The 18,879-nt window shown below is 34.9% G+C and overlaps 3 protein-coding genes across 4 annotated transcripts in view; 1 reads left to right on the forward strand and 2 right to left on the reverse strand.

Annotated features, from left to right (window-relative positions):
- LOC109821023 lies at window positions 794–1,651 on the reverse strand. The gene has a single exon (XM_020387219.1). It carries the CDS (start codon window positions 1,649–1,651, stop codon window positions 794–796), a length of 858 nt encoding a protein of 285 aa, XP_020242808.1.
- LOC109851480 lies at window positions 9,271–17,754 on the reverse strand. 2 transcript variants are annotated; one of them, XM_020421623.1, is made up of 5 exons: window positions 17,569–17,754; window positions 17,412–17,481; window positions 10,093–10,202; window positions 9,699–9,813; window positions 9,271–9,567 (listed from the first exon to the last, which is right to left on the reverse strand). In XM_020421623.1, the coding sequence occupies exons 1-5, from the start codon at window positions 17,633–17,635 to the stop codon at window positions 9,483–9,485; spliced, it is 447 nt and encodes a 148-aa protein (XP_020277212.1). In that variant the 5' UTR covers window positions 17,636–17,754; the 3' UTR covers window positions 9,271–9,482. The 2 variants fall into 2 exon arrangements, with proteins under 2 accessions (XP_020277212.1, XP_020277211.1); XM_020421622.1 differs by having other exon boundaries at window positions 10,093–10,205.
- Window positions 17,810–18,879, forward strand: part of LOC109851479 (nuclear cap-binding protein subunit 2) — an 11,613-nt gene continuing 10,543 nt past the window's right edge. Inside the window, exons 1-2 of the mRNA XM_020421621.1 lie at window positions 17,810–17,963; window positions 18,112–18,335. Coding sequence (XP_020277210.1) covers window positions 17,946–17,963; window positions 18,112–18,335 — 242 coding nt within the window. The 5' untranslated portion in view covers window positions 17,810–17,945. The remainder of the gene's footprint in view (window positions 17,964–18,111; window positions 18,336–18,879) is intronic.

Here is an 18,879-nt window from a genome sequence, read left to right on the forward strand (position 1 = left end):
AGGCCCACAAATATCGCCATGTATTCTCTCCAAGAAGCTAGGAGACTCTAATCCCACTTTCAGAAGGGAAGGTCTCGTGATCAGTTTACCTTGGAAACAAGATAGACATGAGTAATCACCCTTCTGAAGAATCTTCAGGTTCTTCAGGTTGTGTCCACTTGATTGGCTCATGATGCGGTGCATCATTGCTGATCCTGGGTGACCCAGTCTGTTATGCCAAAGTTTAAATTTCGTCGAAGAATGGCACTTCTGGTGCACAATCATGTTAGCTTCTACTGGTTGAATATATGTATGATAGAGACCCGACGGGAGTCCCTTGAATCGTTCTAAGATAGTTTTTGAACCATCTTTTTGACGAGTTACATACAAATACTCATCCTCATTTATATCATTGGTTTCTAAGTGATATCCGTTTAAACGAATATCCTTGAAACTTATGAGGTTTCTATTAGATTTCGGAGAGAATAATGCATCTTTTATTATTAGTCTCGTTTTATTTGGGAGCAATATCATTGCTTCACCAAATCCTTCTATTATGTTAGATAGTCCCGAAATCGTAATTACGGGATCGTCATAATCATATAAGCTTTTGAAATAGCTTCTTTCGCGAAGGATTGTGTGCGTCGAGGCACTGTCCACAAGGCACTCACACTTCATCTATAACATGAATGCAATATTTTAATCTAAAGAAAATAACTATCTTTATTGAAAAGTAAAGTGCATTACATGGAAAGTAAAGAACTAAAGATGAAAGTACTATGAGAATTTAAATGCATATAAAGATAACATGGATCTAGTCGAGAAGATCATCCATTTCGAAGTCATCAGCAGTGAACTGAGTAGACGGCTGCTTTTCCACCAGATTTGTTTCAACAGGAGACTGGGGAGGGTTGTTTTTCTGGGGTGGATATATGGCCTGCCACTTAGGGGCTTTCCCCTTGTTGAATTTACCCTTATGCTTTTTCTTCTGCTTCTGGGAAGAAAACATGTGAGCTTCGGGTAGAGGAGCTGAGCCTGCAGGGCGTAGGTTATGAGTGGCCAAAAGCAATTCTCTGTTTTGCTCCGCCATCAGAAGGGTGGAGTGCAATTCAGAATATTTTTTGAACTTTCGTTCGCGGTACTGTTGCATGAGGATTGCATCCTTCTCGTGGAAGGATATGTAAGTCTTCTCCAACATGCGTTCCTCCGAAACTTCTTCACCACACAACTTCAGGCGTGAGGTGATATTATGAAGTGCTGAGTTATACTCAGCTACGGACTTAAAGTCCTGAAGTCGGAGGTTTTCCCACTCATAACGTGCACGTGGGAGGATTACATCTTTCTGATGTTTGTATCGGTCCTCAAGTGCAGTCCACAATTCCTTTGGGTCCTCTACAGTCAGGTATTCGGCCTTCAGGGTCCGATCAATATGTCTCCTGATGTAGATAATGGCTTTCGCCTTATCTATATCAGAGACGATCACTGTAGTAGCAACCTCAGCATTATTTACAGCATTACCCGTAACAGTGGCCGGAGCCGGTGGAGCAAGAGTTGAAATTGTGGCTAATAAGCCCTGGGCACGTAAGTGGAACTTCAGGTCCACATGCCAACTCAAATAATTCTTGCCAGCAGCATCAAGGACTTCGAAATCAACGCTCGCTATTTTAGCCATTTTATCTATGCATTTGAAAAACATGAATTAATAATAAGGAATTAAAAATTCATGCAATAAACATGTTGCATGGATCAGCCCGTCACCAAAAAATAAAAAGTGTCCAAAGTCCGATTATACAGTCCAAAGATAACAAAAACATAAAATTAAAATACAATTTGGAAAACCCTTGGGGGTCCCTGCATTTTGCAAAAATGCCTTCGTCTTTAATGGAATACACCGGTCTTTGACTTTTTACAATTATATCCTCACTACAATTTCTCTCTCAGAAGGATAAGAAAATGCAAGGAATTTAAATTTGGTGACAAACTGGCTGATCCAAAAACCACAACATTATTTATTTAAACATCCACGCAATTTAATAATAATATATGCAACAGTTTATTTAAACATCCACGCAATTTAATAATAATATATGCAACAGGCATAACAATTGCGCAACATCTCAGGCATATAATTAGATATAACCTAAATATTTAATAATTACGTGGGCCACGAGGAGACATATCATACGCACCGTTAGTTTAGATTACTAACGGCAGAGCGATCTCAGGACCTTCCGTAATTATTAAACATGAAAAATCTAAAGATGTTGCATGTGGATAGGTTTTGAGAGTTAGGCTATGAGACGTGTGCATTGGACTTTGATGGCGACAGTGCAAAACCTACATGCTCTAACTTTTAAGATAAAATGAACAGTAACAGGTACATTTTGTGAACAGTGATTTTTTTTATAGCAATTAACTAATAGTATTAATTACTAGTTATGCCAACAAATAATGAAAGCAATTAGATTAGATGAACAACAATAAAATTGCTTAATAAACAGATTAATTCCCGAGTGAACAGTAACCCTCGGTGAACAGTAACAAAATTTTCCCTTTTTTCTGTTAATTTTCCAGCTGCCATATATTATTTTACGGATTATAGTAATTACCTCTAGATCAAAGATCTAGGGACGATCGATACCAAAGATCCGTAGAACGCTACCTCCTTGCGATGATCCGTCGAACGCTCCCGCTGCAACGAACCAGATCTCAATGCGCAAAAGAGGAAGGAAATATTTTTTTATGGCTCAGGGATTCAAGAACACTACGTGCTGATAACGTGTTTGAAACTCATCAATAGGCCAAAGGCCTGTGATATATATTTATACTAGTCAATGTGAATAGGTTGAGTACCCAAGAGTCACCCCCACTTAGTGGGGTGTTACACCACCATAATGGGGTATGAATGGAGGGATAATGAGGGGGAGGCCAAAGGCCTCCCTCATCTCATAATAATTATGTTATAATTAAAATTAAAATTATTTATCCTAAAATTGACTAATATAATGAATAAACCAGATATAAAAAAAGTATCTTAATGCAAGTCAGAAAAAAATACAGATATAATAAGTATATTGTTCAAAAGCATAAAGCGATGGATGCAATCTCAAAAAAAATTATTTTCTATCAATCAACCATTTTAAGGATATAATATGTAAAATTTTAAATAAAGCTCTTCTAAATTTCAATTATTTTTTTCTCCATCTTCATCCTCTTCCTCTGACTTGAGAGAGCTGGTTTTTTTGGTCATATTGTGTTACGCAAAACATGTGTAATAATTAAATTAAAGAGTAAAATATTAAAAATTACATAAGATTATAAAATTTTAGAATAATTGATGTATAGAATACAATCCTTGTTTTGACATTGCTTGTAGGTGATCTTCTGAATGCAGACGTATCAAGTGTAGCAACATGTGATATATCTAATATCTTCTTTTTTTTCCTTACTATTAATCATAGATATAGGGTAGATGTGTCTGGATTTAATTCAACAGATTGATTGTCAGTGATACCGTCCTGATTCATTTCATTTGCATTTTCGTCTTGTGATAATAGTACATTTTCTCAAAAACCTTATCTTTAAACTTTTTATCAATTGTATTTGTGAATTGACTATCATCGCCATCAACCTATGACATAGCGTGAGATTTCTCATCCTTTGCTAAAAATAAATTTATTATTAGTACAATCAACACATTACATATACTTGTTTAATATAATTTTATTAGTTTCATCACCCACATCATCCTAAATGATTTTAATGATTGTGTAGTTTTCAATGCATTTACTTATGCTAAACTCTATAACTTTCACGTAGAAACACATATTCCTACAAATTAGTCCATTTATAGCAAATAGAATATTCATATTATCTGCATCATGATTTATCAACATAAAATCAATACGAAATTCCTTGTTTAAATTAAAAACATATTAACACTTTAATGTAATTCGAGATAATATATCAAACCCAATAAAACTGGTACTTCTGAAGGACTAATTTTTATCAAACTCAGAACATCATGATAGAATATTACAAATGTAATGATGCTTATTCCATCCATCACTTGTAAGGAAAGTTTGTACCTAAAGACAATTAACATGTTCGTGTCAATTTAAATTTTTTTCATTTAAAACTTATATTTTATAAAGTATGAATGTTTATAACATTTATAATATAATATTTACCTCTCTTCTACATATTTGATCTCTTTTTTGTGACGATTGTAGTAAAGAACCTCATTAATCTCTTTTAAGTTATTATTGCAATCAACATGGGAAGGATATCTCCAACCCGACATTTCCTCAATTTTCATAATTTGAGCATTGAAAAAAAAAAATTCTCCTATAAATCAAATCTACCTATTCGGCTTAATAGGCTTAATTGCATCGAGGCAAATCACCAACCAGCTATGTCACCTGAAAACATTGATTATAGAGTTTAATAAAAAAATTCAAAATTTTCATGTTTAACATGTTTGATTATGTAATAAAGTTTTAAAAAATTAAAAAAATTTCATGGACTACTTATTTCATGTTCTGAAAGTTTCATATAATAACTTTAAAACATCAATTACAGTGATTAATAAATAATTAAAAATATTTATGTTTAATACAAAATTTTTGTACTTATAGGGAAGAATAAGAGAACATGAAAATATAAAATTAAATTTTATAATATAAAATATTAATTAAATCCCATGATCAATACTATTGTATAATGCTATTAATGAATATAAATGATATAAAATTAATTAAAATTAAACCCCTAACAATTTCATTCTCTACATCTTAGTTATAATGTCATTCGATATAATTCAAAATTTTAATCATGAGCAACGTACTATATCAAACATGGTCTAGAAAATAAAATAGAAATAAAATATGTGTATATAATAGCATATATAAATAAGAGAAAATTTATAGATATGATCGAGTAGCGTAGAATGTTGAACAGGTAATGTATTAGGAGGCTCGAGAATTCTATAGAAAATAACGCGATAAATTAAATAAAACAAAGATCGTGAAAAGTCTCAGGTGAATCACCTTGAGTTAAAATTATGATAACATTAATATTTTAATACAAAAAAATAAAAACCCAACCCAAAGCAACTCAGATTCTTCAAAGCAAATGAATTTATAGAATATGACTACTACAAACAAACATGAGAAATAAAATAAAATAAATGTATATAGCAACAGATATAAAATAGAAAAAAATATATAGACATAATTGAGTAGGGTGGAATGAGGAACTTGGTAATGTATTAGGGGACGACCCAGGAATTCTATAGGAAAATACAACAAGTAAGTTAACACAACAAAGTAGTGTGTGTTCTGAGATGAGTTTCCAAATAATATTTAGAATTAATATTTGACAAAATTTAATTACTAAAATAAAAATTTTGATATACTTTTAATATTAAATTATTTCAAAATTTATTGGTACTATCCTGTTATATATTAATTGATTTTGTAAAATTATTTCTAATTTTGGTATTCATTCATCAAAGAATTACTATTTTTTAAAAACTTTGTTATTAATTAATTACTAAATTAGTAGTAAATTTGACATAACTTGAAAAATAGAATCATGATCTAAATTTGAAATTTTAGTTATGAACAGATTTTAAAAAACTCAAATTTCAAACTTTGAAAATTTTAAATTACTAAATGTAAAATTCGATATAATTTTAGTATTAAATTATTTCTAAAAATATCATTAACAATTATACCCTTATATATTAAATAAAATTTTAAATTTGTTTCTAATTTTGGTATTCATTAATCAAGGAAGTACTATTTTTTAAAACTTTGTTATTAATTAATTACAAAATAGTAATAATTTTGATACAATTTGAAAAATAGGATCATGATCTAAATTTGAAATTTTAGTTGCAATTTAGATTTTTAAAAAATTAAAAATTCAAATTTTGACAAAGTTAAATTAATAAAATGCAAAAGTAGTAAAAATTTCAGTATTAGATAATTCCTGAAAATATCGGTACTAATTATTTCGTTATATATTAATTGATTTGGTAAAATTTGTTTCTAATTTTAGTATTCATTAATATTGGAATTACTATTTTTAAAAAATTTTTTATTAATTAATTACAATTTAGTAATAATTTTGATATAATTTGAAAAGGTAGGATAATGATCTAAAATTGAAAAAATTGCTGCAATTAGATTATTAAAAAATCAAATTTCTCAATATTTCTACAAGTTGTATTAGGGGCTGTTTGGTTCGCTATTATAAGGGGTGGAAAACTCAGAAAACCCCCCCACGTCAGATTTTTAGCCCTCCACGTCAGCTTTTTTGTTTCCATCCATTTCTTTGTGCCGCTTTGGTTCGCTTGAATGGAAGAGGGAAAACTCTGCTGAAATCGCCGCCAACTAAGATTTTTTCCCTCTCTGATTTCCTTCCCCAACCAAGTGAAATTGATGAAAACTCTGTCACGTCAGATTTTTTTCCTTCTCTGTTTTGTTTACAAAAGTTTTCCTTTTTTTTCTATGCGAACCAAACACAAGAAAAATAAATACATTGGTTTCCCACCATTTTTTATGTGCGAACCAAAGCAAAACAATCTATTTCTTGGAAAAGTTTGGAAAACTCAAAACTTGTGTTTCTTTACATGGAATTGCATTTCTCTGTATCAAGGAAACGAACAAAACAGCCCCTTAATTTCAAAAAAATTAATAGAAGATATTTTTAGATATTCTAAAAATAAAAACAAATTAATAGGAAGAAATATCTTTGTTGATATGAAAAAGTAATTCAAAAATTAGACAAAATAATTCAAAAATTAAAAATATGAAAATTAGTTATAAATTCGATGCATATATTAAAAATTAAATTGTTTAATAATTCTTACATATGAATATGTAGTGTTCGGCGATGTTCTTTGGATGATGATTGAGGAAATAACTGTGAGGATATGAAAAATATTAAAAGTCATGGATAAATACATATTTAATGCGGAGAAGCTCTAAAAATTAAAATCGTGTAACAGATTGCTTAAAAAATTAAATAAAATCAACAACCATATAAGTAAAATTATTACATAAATATTGAAAATAATAAAGCCAATAACGTGAAGAGTTCTTACTTGTGAGTATGTAGTAGTTGTTGATGATTTGGAATACAATTGAAAATAGGGAGGGGGGGGGGGGGGGGGGCTGATGTGAAAATAGTATAGAAAATAAAATATTTCAAGAAAAAAACCAATTAATGAAAATTAAAAGGGGAGGTTGTCAAGAAACTCACCGAGATTGAGGGATGATGGAAGAGGATGGTGGTGAAAAGCTAATTGGGATTTTTTTCAAAATTAATTTTGGTAATATTTCTATTTTTTGCTGTTTTTTTGGTTAGTTTGTCATCAAGGTGAAAATTATGGGTATAGTTCCAGAGAGATTTTAGGGATTACGTGAGGGGGGGGGAGAGAGGAAATCAGTGCGGTTGGTTATTTAAAAAGGACGGTGAATATGGAAAGTTCAATTTCTTTCTAAATTTTGGAGACGGTAAACCGTAGATAGGGGTCTACAAAATGCAAAAGAATTAACAAAGAAAAATAGTGATTGATTGATTGTATTACAGGGATTTGTAATATGAGAGAGATTCGATGGGTTGTTTAAAAACGGATGGTTTATATTTTTTTTTATAGATTTAAATTTTTTTGTGCTATGAAGATGGACGGTGAGGATTTAGGACACATGTCATTTTTATTTGAGAAGAAAAATGATGATATGGCAAGCTCTGGGAGGGTTTGTAGCAAAGGGGTTTGGCGTAAGGTATACATATAGTAATAGAAGGAAGTGAGCTCTGAATACCTCGTGGTAATACTTGATATATTATCCACTAATGGATTATAAATAAGTGGATTATATGTAAAAATATTTGATAAATTTAGTAGATTATAATTCGTTTTCAATAGTAAAGCGTTTGGCAAATGTGTAGCTTATAAGTCATCATTCTTGTCAAAATGACCAGAAATCATTTGATGGGATTGGAGAGGGATAAATGAAGCTTGGAATTTTGTAAATTTGAGGGGTATATTGGACTTTTACTTTGTCAAACATTGCGGGTTATAAGCCACAAAAAATAAGCTAGGATACCCGTCTTATTTTTTGATGACTTATAAGTCAACTAACATGTCAAAAGTGGCTTTTAAGGAACAAAAATATCTTATCAGTCACTTTGACCACTTTCCAAACATGCCTCTTAATAGATGAAAGGGTGAAGTTACGTGTGCAAGAAATATTTGTGTCTGCACATATATCTATATCTATTAGGATGCAAATATGGTTACTAAATATCTACATTTGATAGGATATTGTTGCAGATTCAGATATGTATTGAAATATTCCGATCCATATCTAAAATCTCTGAATATATGTTCGAGGTAACTTTGATGAACAAGAGACCTAGTGTTAGTTTTTCAGATATGTCAAACATATTAATAAACTCATGCAATGAAAGTGAGAGACATTGTTTTCTTTGTTTTCCGTTCTTTCTTTCACCGAGAAGTGGGTTTTGTTCTATAGCTAGCAATAATTTGGAAAACTTTACTTGTTACATAGCTCCAAATATAATAAACCTCCATTAGCTTACATAGAAAAAAATGTGTATGAAGTGACAACTTATTTAACAAAATGAGTTACCCATTTAACTAAATGAGTTACCAAGAGATAAATTATTTGTGAAGCCCACCCAACTAGTCACTTAAAAAATTATAGACCTCACCACTTTATTTTTTGACAGCTCATTTTGCTTAAATGAACTGCCACCTAATAACCATCCTTTCCACTTGAGTCACAATCATATTGGCAACATCTCAAACTGCAAACAACTTGTATACAATAAAATAAGTTTTAACAATAAAGGCCATACAATATTTTTTTTCCAAAGGTGAAAGTTTATAATCCCCTTATCAAATTACTGCAACCTTGGTAGCCCTCTACCAAGCTATAACTAGTTCAGTTGAAATAATATCCATTGGAACACTTCCAATCTACCCTCATCAAACCACCTCTGTATAATATACAGAAGAAAATAATAATAATAATATTCTTTTGTGGAGTGGTAAAAAACACGTACGAATTCTTACACATTCCTCAATATCCGAAAAAAGAACATTTGCACAACTATTAAAAAGAGGTGCAAACATAAATCAATCGATAGGTATCAAATCAATTCACAAATGACATATTTATGATTCAATTAAGAATCATACTTATGTCATGTATCATCATATTTGCATTTAGCTAGTTGCGATATGCAATGAACATCTGCAAAGCATAAAAGTTCTTATCGAGATGTCAAAGAAGGCATTATTGAGAAGGCATTGAGAGGAAGGGGGGAAAAAGAGATTCACTGGAGGTTAGATAAAATGGCGTAAACATCTCAACATTGGGATACAAGAAATTTTGAACCATATATTGTACATTTTAGGCATATATGCATAACAGTGGCGATTGGCGAATACAAGATATTTTAAGCACTCAGTGGTTTCGACGGCTCAACTGCCATGAAAACTGATCTACAGCTGCCATTGCCTGAGATGCTGAACCAATTGAACCGTCATACCTGTAAATATATCAAAAACATGAAGAAAGAATTTATTAATCAAGATTTTTATTTCCTAACAAAAAATATGAATAAATAGAGCCATCCTTAAAAGTTTCAAACTAATGTTTTTGTTTGTTCTCAGCCCTTACATTGCCACCAAAAGATATGCTGCAGTCTGCATAACGATAACACCTTCTCCAGCAGGCTTTGATGCATTGACACACCGAGCGCTAAACCAGTGATCATGAATTGATGTCACCAGATCTGCGATCAGCATAAGATAGTTATTGACATCATGTCAAGGTTGGAATTAGGGTTGAGGCTTCTTGTTATTGTTGTATATTATGGAATGAATGATGATGTACCGCAAAACAACCTAACACCAACTCATCTTCATTTTCATTTATTATTTATTATTCTTGCTTCAGCATAACCTTGCCGCATTAATTACAACAATGCCATTTTAAGAAAATGAGGTCTTAGTTAATTGGATATTAGCACTAGTCCTCTTGGTGAGCTTTGAGCATGAGAGGAAGTACTCACACTGGTTTGGTCCAATACAGAAGAAATCTTTCTGGAGGCTGTTTCTCTTGATAAAGTCGAGAAATGGCTTCAGCTCAATAGCCTTCAAGTTTGATCCTTCCTGTTCTGCTCTGCTAGAACCAAGAACCAACTATTACTGTTTCAAGCTTAAGAGCCAGAGGTCAACTCCTTTTGCTTAAAGGGAAACAATTATCAAATTTTAAGGTGGAATTCCATTTTCAGTATGTTACCTTGTTATATCCACACATGAGGAGCAAACATAATGATTATTTAGTGTAAAATAATTTAGAAAAGAAGAGAATCATGAATACATTACTATGAGGCTCAGGGTGTACATGAAACTAAGAAATCGTATCTTCACAAGATATAGTGCATACGTGCTGTCGCGAAACTAAGAGATTGTATCTGCAATTTACATGCTGTAGTGAACACATGAAATCTGATGAGGACAATAATGGCAATTTCCATATTTGTTATTTGACTTTCTTTTATTTTTGTTTTGAATAAGGAAGATTTGACAAGTTTGATCAGATCTTAATTTAGTTTTAATTGTGAGAATTTTGAGGGATTTTTCTATTTTGGTAGGGTTTTAATTTTTGAATTTTTGGACAAGTTTAGTAGTTAATCAGTTTTTAGTATCTGAGTGATTTGAGGAATCTGATTGATTTTGAGAGATTTTGTAATTGCTCTATAAAAGTACTGCTGTAATTAGAATAAAAGAATAATGAAGAATTGAATAAAATATTTTGTTAGCTAATTTTTGGTGTGAAGCTGAATGTTGGTGTGAAGCCTCGGGTGTGAAACCCTGGGCCTGAATCTTCTCCTCCTCTTCACAGCCACCAATCTCCTCTTTCTCAGCCGCCAACCTCCCACAAAAACGCCACACTCTCCCCTAAACCCCTCCCCCTCAGGTCATTCGACTTCTCCTCTCCAAACAGCCCTGTTCTTCTCCTCCATAAGCAGCCGTGCCCAGCCCTTCACCTCCTCCACTTGCTGCTGCCTCATTCCCGTGTCAGCGAACTTCATCGTCAACAGCCGCCGCTCTCCTTGTTTCTCAGTAAACACAGCGCAACCCCCTACATCTCACGATGCACCTGCCCCTTGTCACAACGCGACCCGGACCTTGCCATTCCCTGCGCCTCTTTCCCACTGCGCAGCCACAGCACTTCCAGCCGTGCTCCTTTTCCCCTGCCTCCATCTCAGGCGGCCGCCAAGGCTCGGCCTCCTGCACTTCTACATCATACCGCAAACCCGCCCCCTCTGCGTATTCCCTACTTCCAAATGCACTCGACCTGTCCCTCATCTCAAGCAACATCCTACCAGGGTCATCATATCGCCCTAGCCCCGTCGGCCGTCGACATCATCGTCATTCAGTTCGCCGCCGTCGTTGTTGCTCAGTTCGTCGCTGTCGTCGTCGCTAGTTCATCCGTCGACCGTCACCACTTGATAGCCCAGTAAATTATTTTTCTGTTAATCTCGTTTTATTCGTTAATTGCATGAATATTCTATCTCTAAACTCTTATCATATATTCACTGCTTAGATTATATTTGTGAGTTGAGAGTAATTGAGCATGTGACTGTTTAAATTTAATATTGATTGTAGAACTTGAGCATGATAATGAATATTACAGCTAAATTGATCGAGATTGGAATTAATCATAACTATTGATGCAAATTTCGTTAAATCTATCTGTCACATTAGTTGTTTTGAATTTAATTTCCTGCCAAAGATCATAAAATTTGGTGAAACGATGTATTATTCGATTTAAATCGCTGATTCTGATACACCCCCTATCCCGTTTCACATCATTTTTGGTATCAAAGCATAATTCTAGGTTAGAAATTTTTTTGATTAATTTAATTAAGTCTTTTATTTGATTTAAAATAAATATAACATTCATCTCATTTAGTTGTTAGTGCATATCATTCATCTCATTTAGTTGTTAGTGCATGCCCACTCACACAGGTCTACCCTATCGATTAGGAGAGTCTAGTGAATCGTCTAATGAGTCCAACATGTCAGGCAGTACAGATCCCGTACTCCTTAAGAGATTCGATGAGCTAGCAGGACAAATAGGTGCCATAGTCTAGGAGTGTAGAGCTACCCGTGAGGTCCTGATAGACTTCCAAAACGTAACCAACTAGAGGCTCGCTAGGCTAGAAGAAGCGCGTGTTGCAACTCCGCTTCCACAAGGTCAAGGTCATGGGCATCTCGTTCATCTACCCCCACCTCAACCTATGTCTGATCCACCAACTTTTGATGGTAAGCTTCGACCCACAAGTTTTCTTGGACTGGCTGAATAATATGAATCGCTACTTCGATTAGTACGCCTTAACGGAACTGCGAAAAATCAAGTTTGTAGCAATGAAGCTTACCGGACCAGCCTGCCAATATTGGTCCACCTCGAAATGTTAAGGTATATGAGAGGTGAATTACCAATTTTAACTTGACGAGAAATGGCCGACGAGCTAAAAAGAAAATACCTCACTCCAGTTAAAATTAATAAGCCGACTATAACGGAATCAAAATCTATTCTTGAGGAAACCGTTAACCAAGCCGTAGATTTGATAGAATCTAACTCTGACAAGAAAATCCGGAATAGTAAAATTAAAAAACCATGTACTTCCGTTTCTTCTAAAACTACCCTTGTAATTGTGGAATTAACTGAAGTTTCATGTAATAACGACACTCTGATTATTCCCCAAAATACCCATTTGATCACGGAGTGCACTGATGTTGTGTCTGAAGTTATTTCTGAAATTGAAACTCTAACTCCTCCTGAACTCACTCCAGTGATTGAAAACATTGTTGATGTTCCCCACGAAGTCCTCCCGGACAAACATGAATCTATACATAACACCCAACACGTTCACTCATATATCTGTATGGAAGTTAAATCCCAAACTGAGCATAGTAAAATAACTCTCATATACTGATCCATTTTTGGAATATATAGTGATTAGGGATACAAGTTTGAGTACGAGTGCTTTCATTGATATTCGACCTAAGCTTGACATTTTAGATGAACTACATACCTTGCAGAGTATTTCATTTCTCTCTTATGTTAAGCGCACAAAAACACTCCTCTTTCATGCATTACATACCTTGCAGAGTATTTCATTTCTCTCTTATGTTAAGCGCACAAAAACACTCCTCTTTCATGCATTTGTTTGCATGTTCTATGTTAAGCGCACAAAAACACTCCTCTTTCATGCATTTGTTTGCATGTTCCTCACTATCACTGTTAGAATAGGAAATTTGTTATGCATATTAACGAAGGAACACCTAATTATTCCATTTGTTAGAGGATGTCATGCATGTTAGACATTTCGTTGAGTTTACATTTACCATTAATTGCATTGTTCGAGTCTGCATGTCATACATAGTCATTTGAGTTGATTTGCATTGATCATATATTAGGGAATCGCTGATCTAATTTGAATAATACATCGTTAACTGAAATGTATAATATGGAGTCAGGACATAATTTAAAACTGTTAATGTTTGAGATGGTTTGGACTTGTCCAATACAGTTTCTTTTATAGCTGTTTGAGATTTGACATGATATTTATGAACTTTTCCAACTCTTGAAATAATTAATTACAACATTTATATTATCGATTTGGTCATAGTTCTATTCTCAATATTAATTGATTAAGCAGTTCACAATATTTATTGACAGTCCACTGATATAAGCCTGACCCTAACCTATTGTTTCTGAGAGTTCTTTCACTTTACCTCACTTCTATATATTCACCCATGTAACAATGAATTTTGATAATATTTTAGATGGTGAATTTACGATGCAATCTAGCTAATGATTTGAGATGCATGAAAGTAACTAACGACAGATTAAGATGCAGGCAGAATATATTGAAGATGATAAATTTCTGTAACTATCTCGACGGAGTCAAGTTTTCTCTCACCCGGGGAGAAAGATGAGGACAATAATGACAATTTTCATATTTGTTATTTGATTTTTTTTTGAATAAGGAAGATTTGGCAAGTTTGATCAGATCTTAATTTAGTTTTAATTGTGAGAAATTTGAGATTTGGCAAGTTTGATCAGATCTTAATTTAGTTTTAATTGTGAGAAATTTGAGGGATTTTTCTATTTTGGTAGGATTTTAATTGAGAAATTTGAGGGATTTTTCTATTTTGGTAGGATTTTAATTTTTGAATTTTGAATTTTGAATTTTGGGTGAAGTTTAGTAGTTAATTAATTTTTAGTATCTGAGTGATTTAGGAATTTGATTGATTTTGAGTGATTTTGTAATTGCTCTATAAAAACACTGCTGTAATCAGAATGAAAGAATAATGAAGAACCGAATGAAATATTTTGTTAGCTAAATTTTGGTGTGAAGCCGAATGTTGGTGTGAAGCCGAATGTGTGAAACCCTAGGCCAAATCTTCTTCTCCTCTTCACAGCCGCCAACCTCCTCTTTCACAGCCGCCAACCTCCCACAAAAACACCACATCCTCCCCTAATCCCCTCCCCCTCAGGCCATTCGACTTCTCCTCTCCAAACAGCCCTGTTCTTCTCCTCCCCAAGCAACCACGCCAGCCCTCACCTCCTCCACTTGTTGCCCGGCTCCTTTCCCGCCGTTCAGCCCAACTCCATCTCACACAAGCCGCCACTCTACCTATATATCCACCTACAAACAGCCCGCCAAAACCCCCTACATCCTTCAACGAAGTCGCCGTCCCTTGCTCCACAAAGCTGCCGACCTTCTCTTCCACCCTCCTTCCACCGAGCAGCCCCACCAGTACTTCCACAAGCCGCGCCTTCCTATCCCTGCTCCCCTCCATCCTCAGGCAGCCTTGATAGCCAGCCCCGCCTCCCTGCCACCTCTACATCAACCGCAAAACCCCCAGCCCACCGCCTGCGTCATTCCCTCTTCCGAACAGCAACCGATCCTGATCCCCTCTTCCTCCACAGCCGCCTACCCACGGGTCATCACATCGCTCTAGCCCCGTCGACCTCATCGTCATTCAGTTCGCCGCCGTCGCCAGTTTGACGCTGTTGTCGTCGCCAGTTCATCCGTCGAGCGTCACCACTTGATAGCCCAGTAAATTATTTTTCTGTTAATCTCGTTTTATTAGTTAATTGCATGAGTATTTCATCTCTAAACTCTTATCATATATTCACTGTTTAGATTATATTTGTGAGTTGAGAATAATTGAGCATGTGACTGTTTAAATTTGATATTGATTGTAGAACTTGAGCATGATAATGAATATTGCAGTTAAATTGATCGAGCTTGGAATTAATCATAACTATTGATGCAAATTTCGTTAAATCAATCTGTCACATTAGTTGTTTTGAATTTAATTTCCTGCCAAAGATCATGGAATTTGGTGAAACGATGCATTATTCGATTTAAATCGCTGATTCTGATAGACCCCCTGTCCCGTTTCACATCAAAATGGAACTGTATTCATTAAGATTTCTAGCACACAAACTATCATTTACCTGTACAGAAAATGCCAGTAGCAGATGGTTACTCTATAAAGTTTCAATTCACACTGATTTAGTATATGAAATTCAACACAGATGTCACTAATAATTCTAGCTCTGCCTTCGCTCAGTACTTTCGTTTTTTTATCCATACACTAAAATCTAAACAATTGTTAGCTCCCAGCCAACATACCCACGCTTTCACACCTTCTAGAAGTGTACAACAAAGTTCCGCTTTGTGCGAGAGTTTAAAAAGAACGCATACATTGGCAGAATACAACCTAACCCTGTAATTTACAGTAATCACCACAGAAAGGAATGTTTTTGTCTATACACTCGGATGCCCTTAGTTAGGGAAACACTCCATAAAACGACAAAAAGAACAACAAAGTCTTTATCCTAAATTTTGGTCTTAGCTGCAATCTACATGAGTCCTTTTTATCCATGACATTAGCAACTGATTTACCCATTTTGACTACCTCAATCCGTGTAAATACACTCCCAGCTTTAGCCAAAGTTGCTCTATTAGCTACCATCCCATCACTCTACTAACACTCATTGTACGTACTCATTGTCCTGGATATCCCTCATTTCTTCCTCACCCAAATATACCTGTTATGGATGTAACATTTCTCATCTCTTCTTTTAGCTCGCTGCAAGTCATACATGCCACACACAAATATCAGCTCCCTTGTTTACTGTTTTAACTGTTCAACAGAAATATGTAGGTGCGATCAGAAGGAAAAGAAAGATAAAAGAGAATTACATTAAAATCACCATCAACAAGCTGAACCTATCCAAACTTCTCCTTTCAGAGCAACAAGGATGCATTGACTTTGACACCAGCTACCCAATACAGCACCTAATCCAATCAGTTGCATGAGCTCTAGAATTCTGAGAGTAACGGTATTAGTAGTTCTAAGGTGTACCTAGAGTAACGGTATTAGTAGTTCATGTAGACTTAAGATCTCCTGGACGCTGACCTAATTAAGTTCTAAGGTGTACCTAGAATACCGTTTAATTAATTAGGAATGGACCTAGAGCCCCCAAATGAAACTTGGATTCAGTCAGATACAAATTTCAAAAGGATTGAATTGACAAAATCAAATTCTGTTTTTATCAAATTTGAAAAGGATTGAATTAGGAATGGTGCTCAATTGATCATACCCACATTCACCAAGAAATTCAGTGCAATATTCAGGCACCCATCCTTAACATTTTCCAACTGCAGTTACCAAATAGGAATCAAAATCGAGCTCCAAGTTCTAAGGCTGAAGCTAATCAGCCAAACCCGTATGCTATCATGTAGAGTACAAGGTTAACCTACATATAATTTACAGCTAATTAGTTTCACGACAAGACAAAGACCACTGAAGAATGTGTATAACCAACTTTTATTAAATTCCAAAGAACCGTCTCTATCTGAAAGGCAATCTGCGCCTCTGTATTCAGCAAATCTATTGACTGACTTCTGCAATATTATGACTATATCATCCAGTAACAGGAGAAAACGCAAAATATCTCACACCACAATGATAATCACTCCCTTCTTGTCCGTGTTAGTTCGTACTCTGACCAGTCATAAACAATGACAAGTAACCATCCAACTCGACCGCCGAATGAGTAGGAAATTTTAGAGTCTATAGTTTAATGTTTTCTCATAACACGCTCCATCAGAATATCAGAAAGCTAAAGCACTAAATGGGTCATTCTTCAGCATAAAAATTATTGGAAAGGTTGGCACATGGAACCCATTTGTTTTAAAAGGGTATAAGGTTCAATGCGTCATTTCATCAAACGCTAACTATGCATGAGTTCAGAGATAAAATACTAGAGGTAAGTAGAACAAATTCTGCTTACATTGTGGACAAGAGGCGAGAAGGTCCACTTGGGTCGTGATTAAGCAGCAACGCAGCTTTCAGGGGTTCACCTGATTCAATGAATGAATGCATTCCCTTAAAAGTGCTCAGTTTTATTTGCTAAAAAGTCTATGCAAATAAGTTCATGGGCATCTCACCATCTGAGCCAACATTGTGGGTTGCCCACTTGTCCCAAAGTCTATGCACCGTCGCCCAGTCCGCCATTGATCTCTCCCTCTCTCTCTCTCTCTCTCTCTCTCTCTCTCTTCCCCCCGCTCACCCAATATAAACGAACCGAACCGAACTGAACCGAGGAGGTATCGGGTTTAAGATTTGGTCTGGCTATCGGGTCAAAAAGATGTGAACCCGAAACCCGATAGCCATAGAACGGGTGAAACTTAGAGTGGGTCCCACCACCTGCTCCCAAATCGGGCTCAACGCTCAGAAACCCTAGACCGCTCGCTTTCTTCCCTCCCAAATTCTCGATGAACTCATAACAGGTCGAAGGAAAGCGAAGAGAAGAATCGAAAACGGGATGGCTTCCTTATTCAAGGTACGATGTTTTCCCCCCATCAAAATCTAGGGTTTACGGATCAAACTCACTGCGATCTCAAGTTTCGATATTTCCCAAATGTTTGAGCACAATTGCTCGATTTCTCAGATACCCAGTTTTCAGTTTTTGATAAAACTTTCTTCTTTAGGATCCGAGTAAGCTCTCGGCGTATAGAGACCGTAGGTTCCCTGGAAACCAAGAGGAGTATGAATATGCACTGCAGACATCGACCACTGTTTATATAGGGAACATGTCGTTCTATACGACAGAGGAGCAGGTCTACGAGCTCTTCTCGAGGGCTGGAGAGATCAAGAAAATCATCATGGGACTTGACAAGAACACCAAAACTCCATGTGGCTTCTGCTTTGTCTTGTAAGCATTAGTCTGTGCAGCATTATGCTAATTGTGTATTTTCATGAGCAATAAATATTTAATAAATTATCTCATTTAGCGTTTCAAGGTATTAATTTTAGAGTAAATGAGCAAAGTTGACTGGCGCGTTGCCGCGTCATCTGCGTGAAAACAATTGAAAATATAGTTTAAGTATTTGGCCTGAAAATACATTGTACACCTAATACTTTGAATAAAATAGCAAGTTATAGCAAAATCTTACAATGATACAAAACTACTAACATACAATAGTTTAAAATTAATTCTTTCAAGTATGTTAGATCCAAGTTGATCTAGAAAGTGTGTGGATCTAAAAGTAAATGAAGGTAAAAACTATTGGTTTAGAGATAAGAATTCTTCTTAAAAAGTGAGCGAGCTTAAAAATAAATGAGGCAAAAACACACACACACATCTATACTTCTACAGTTCACTATGTTGCGACATTAACATGGAAAATGCTAAAATATAATGGTTAAGACATCTGCTTACATAGTAGACCTAACCATTTACAAAAAAATAACTATGA

This window comes from Asparagus officinalis, chromosome 8, assembly GCF_001876935.1.
Source record: "Asparagus officinalis chromosome 8, Aspof.V1, whole genome shotgun sequence".
In the NCBI taxonomy this organism is placed as follows: domain Eukaryota; kingdom Viridiplantae; phylum Streptophyta; class Magnoliopsida; order Asparagales; family Asparagaceae; genus Asparagus; species Asparagus officinalis.

Coding starts and splice junctions, on each gene's coding strand:
- LOC109851480 (XM_020421622.1), bottom strand. CDS start 17,635: ATGGCGGACTGGGCGACGGTGCATAGACTTTGGGACAAGTGGGCAACC. Junction 9,814..10,092: donor CTGTATTGGACCAAACCAGT/GTGAGTACTTCC, acceptor TGCTGATCGCAG/ATCTGGTGACATCAATTCAT. Junction 9,568..9,698: donor GCATATCTTTTGGTGGCAAT/GTAAGGGCTGAG, acceptor ATATATTTACAG/GTATGACGGTTCAATTGGTT.
- LOC109821023 (XM_020387219.1), bottom strand. CDS start 1,651: ATGGCTAAAATAGCGAGCGTTGATTTCGAAGTCCTTGATGCTGCTGGC.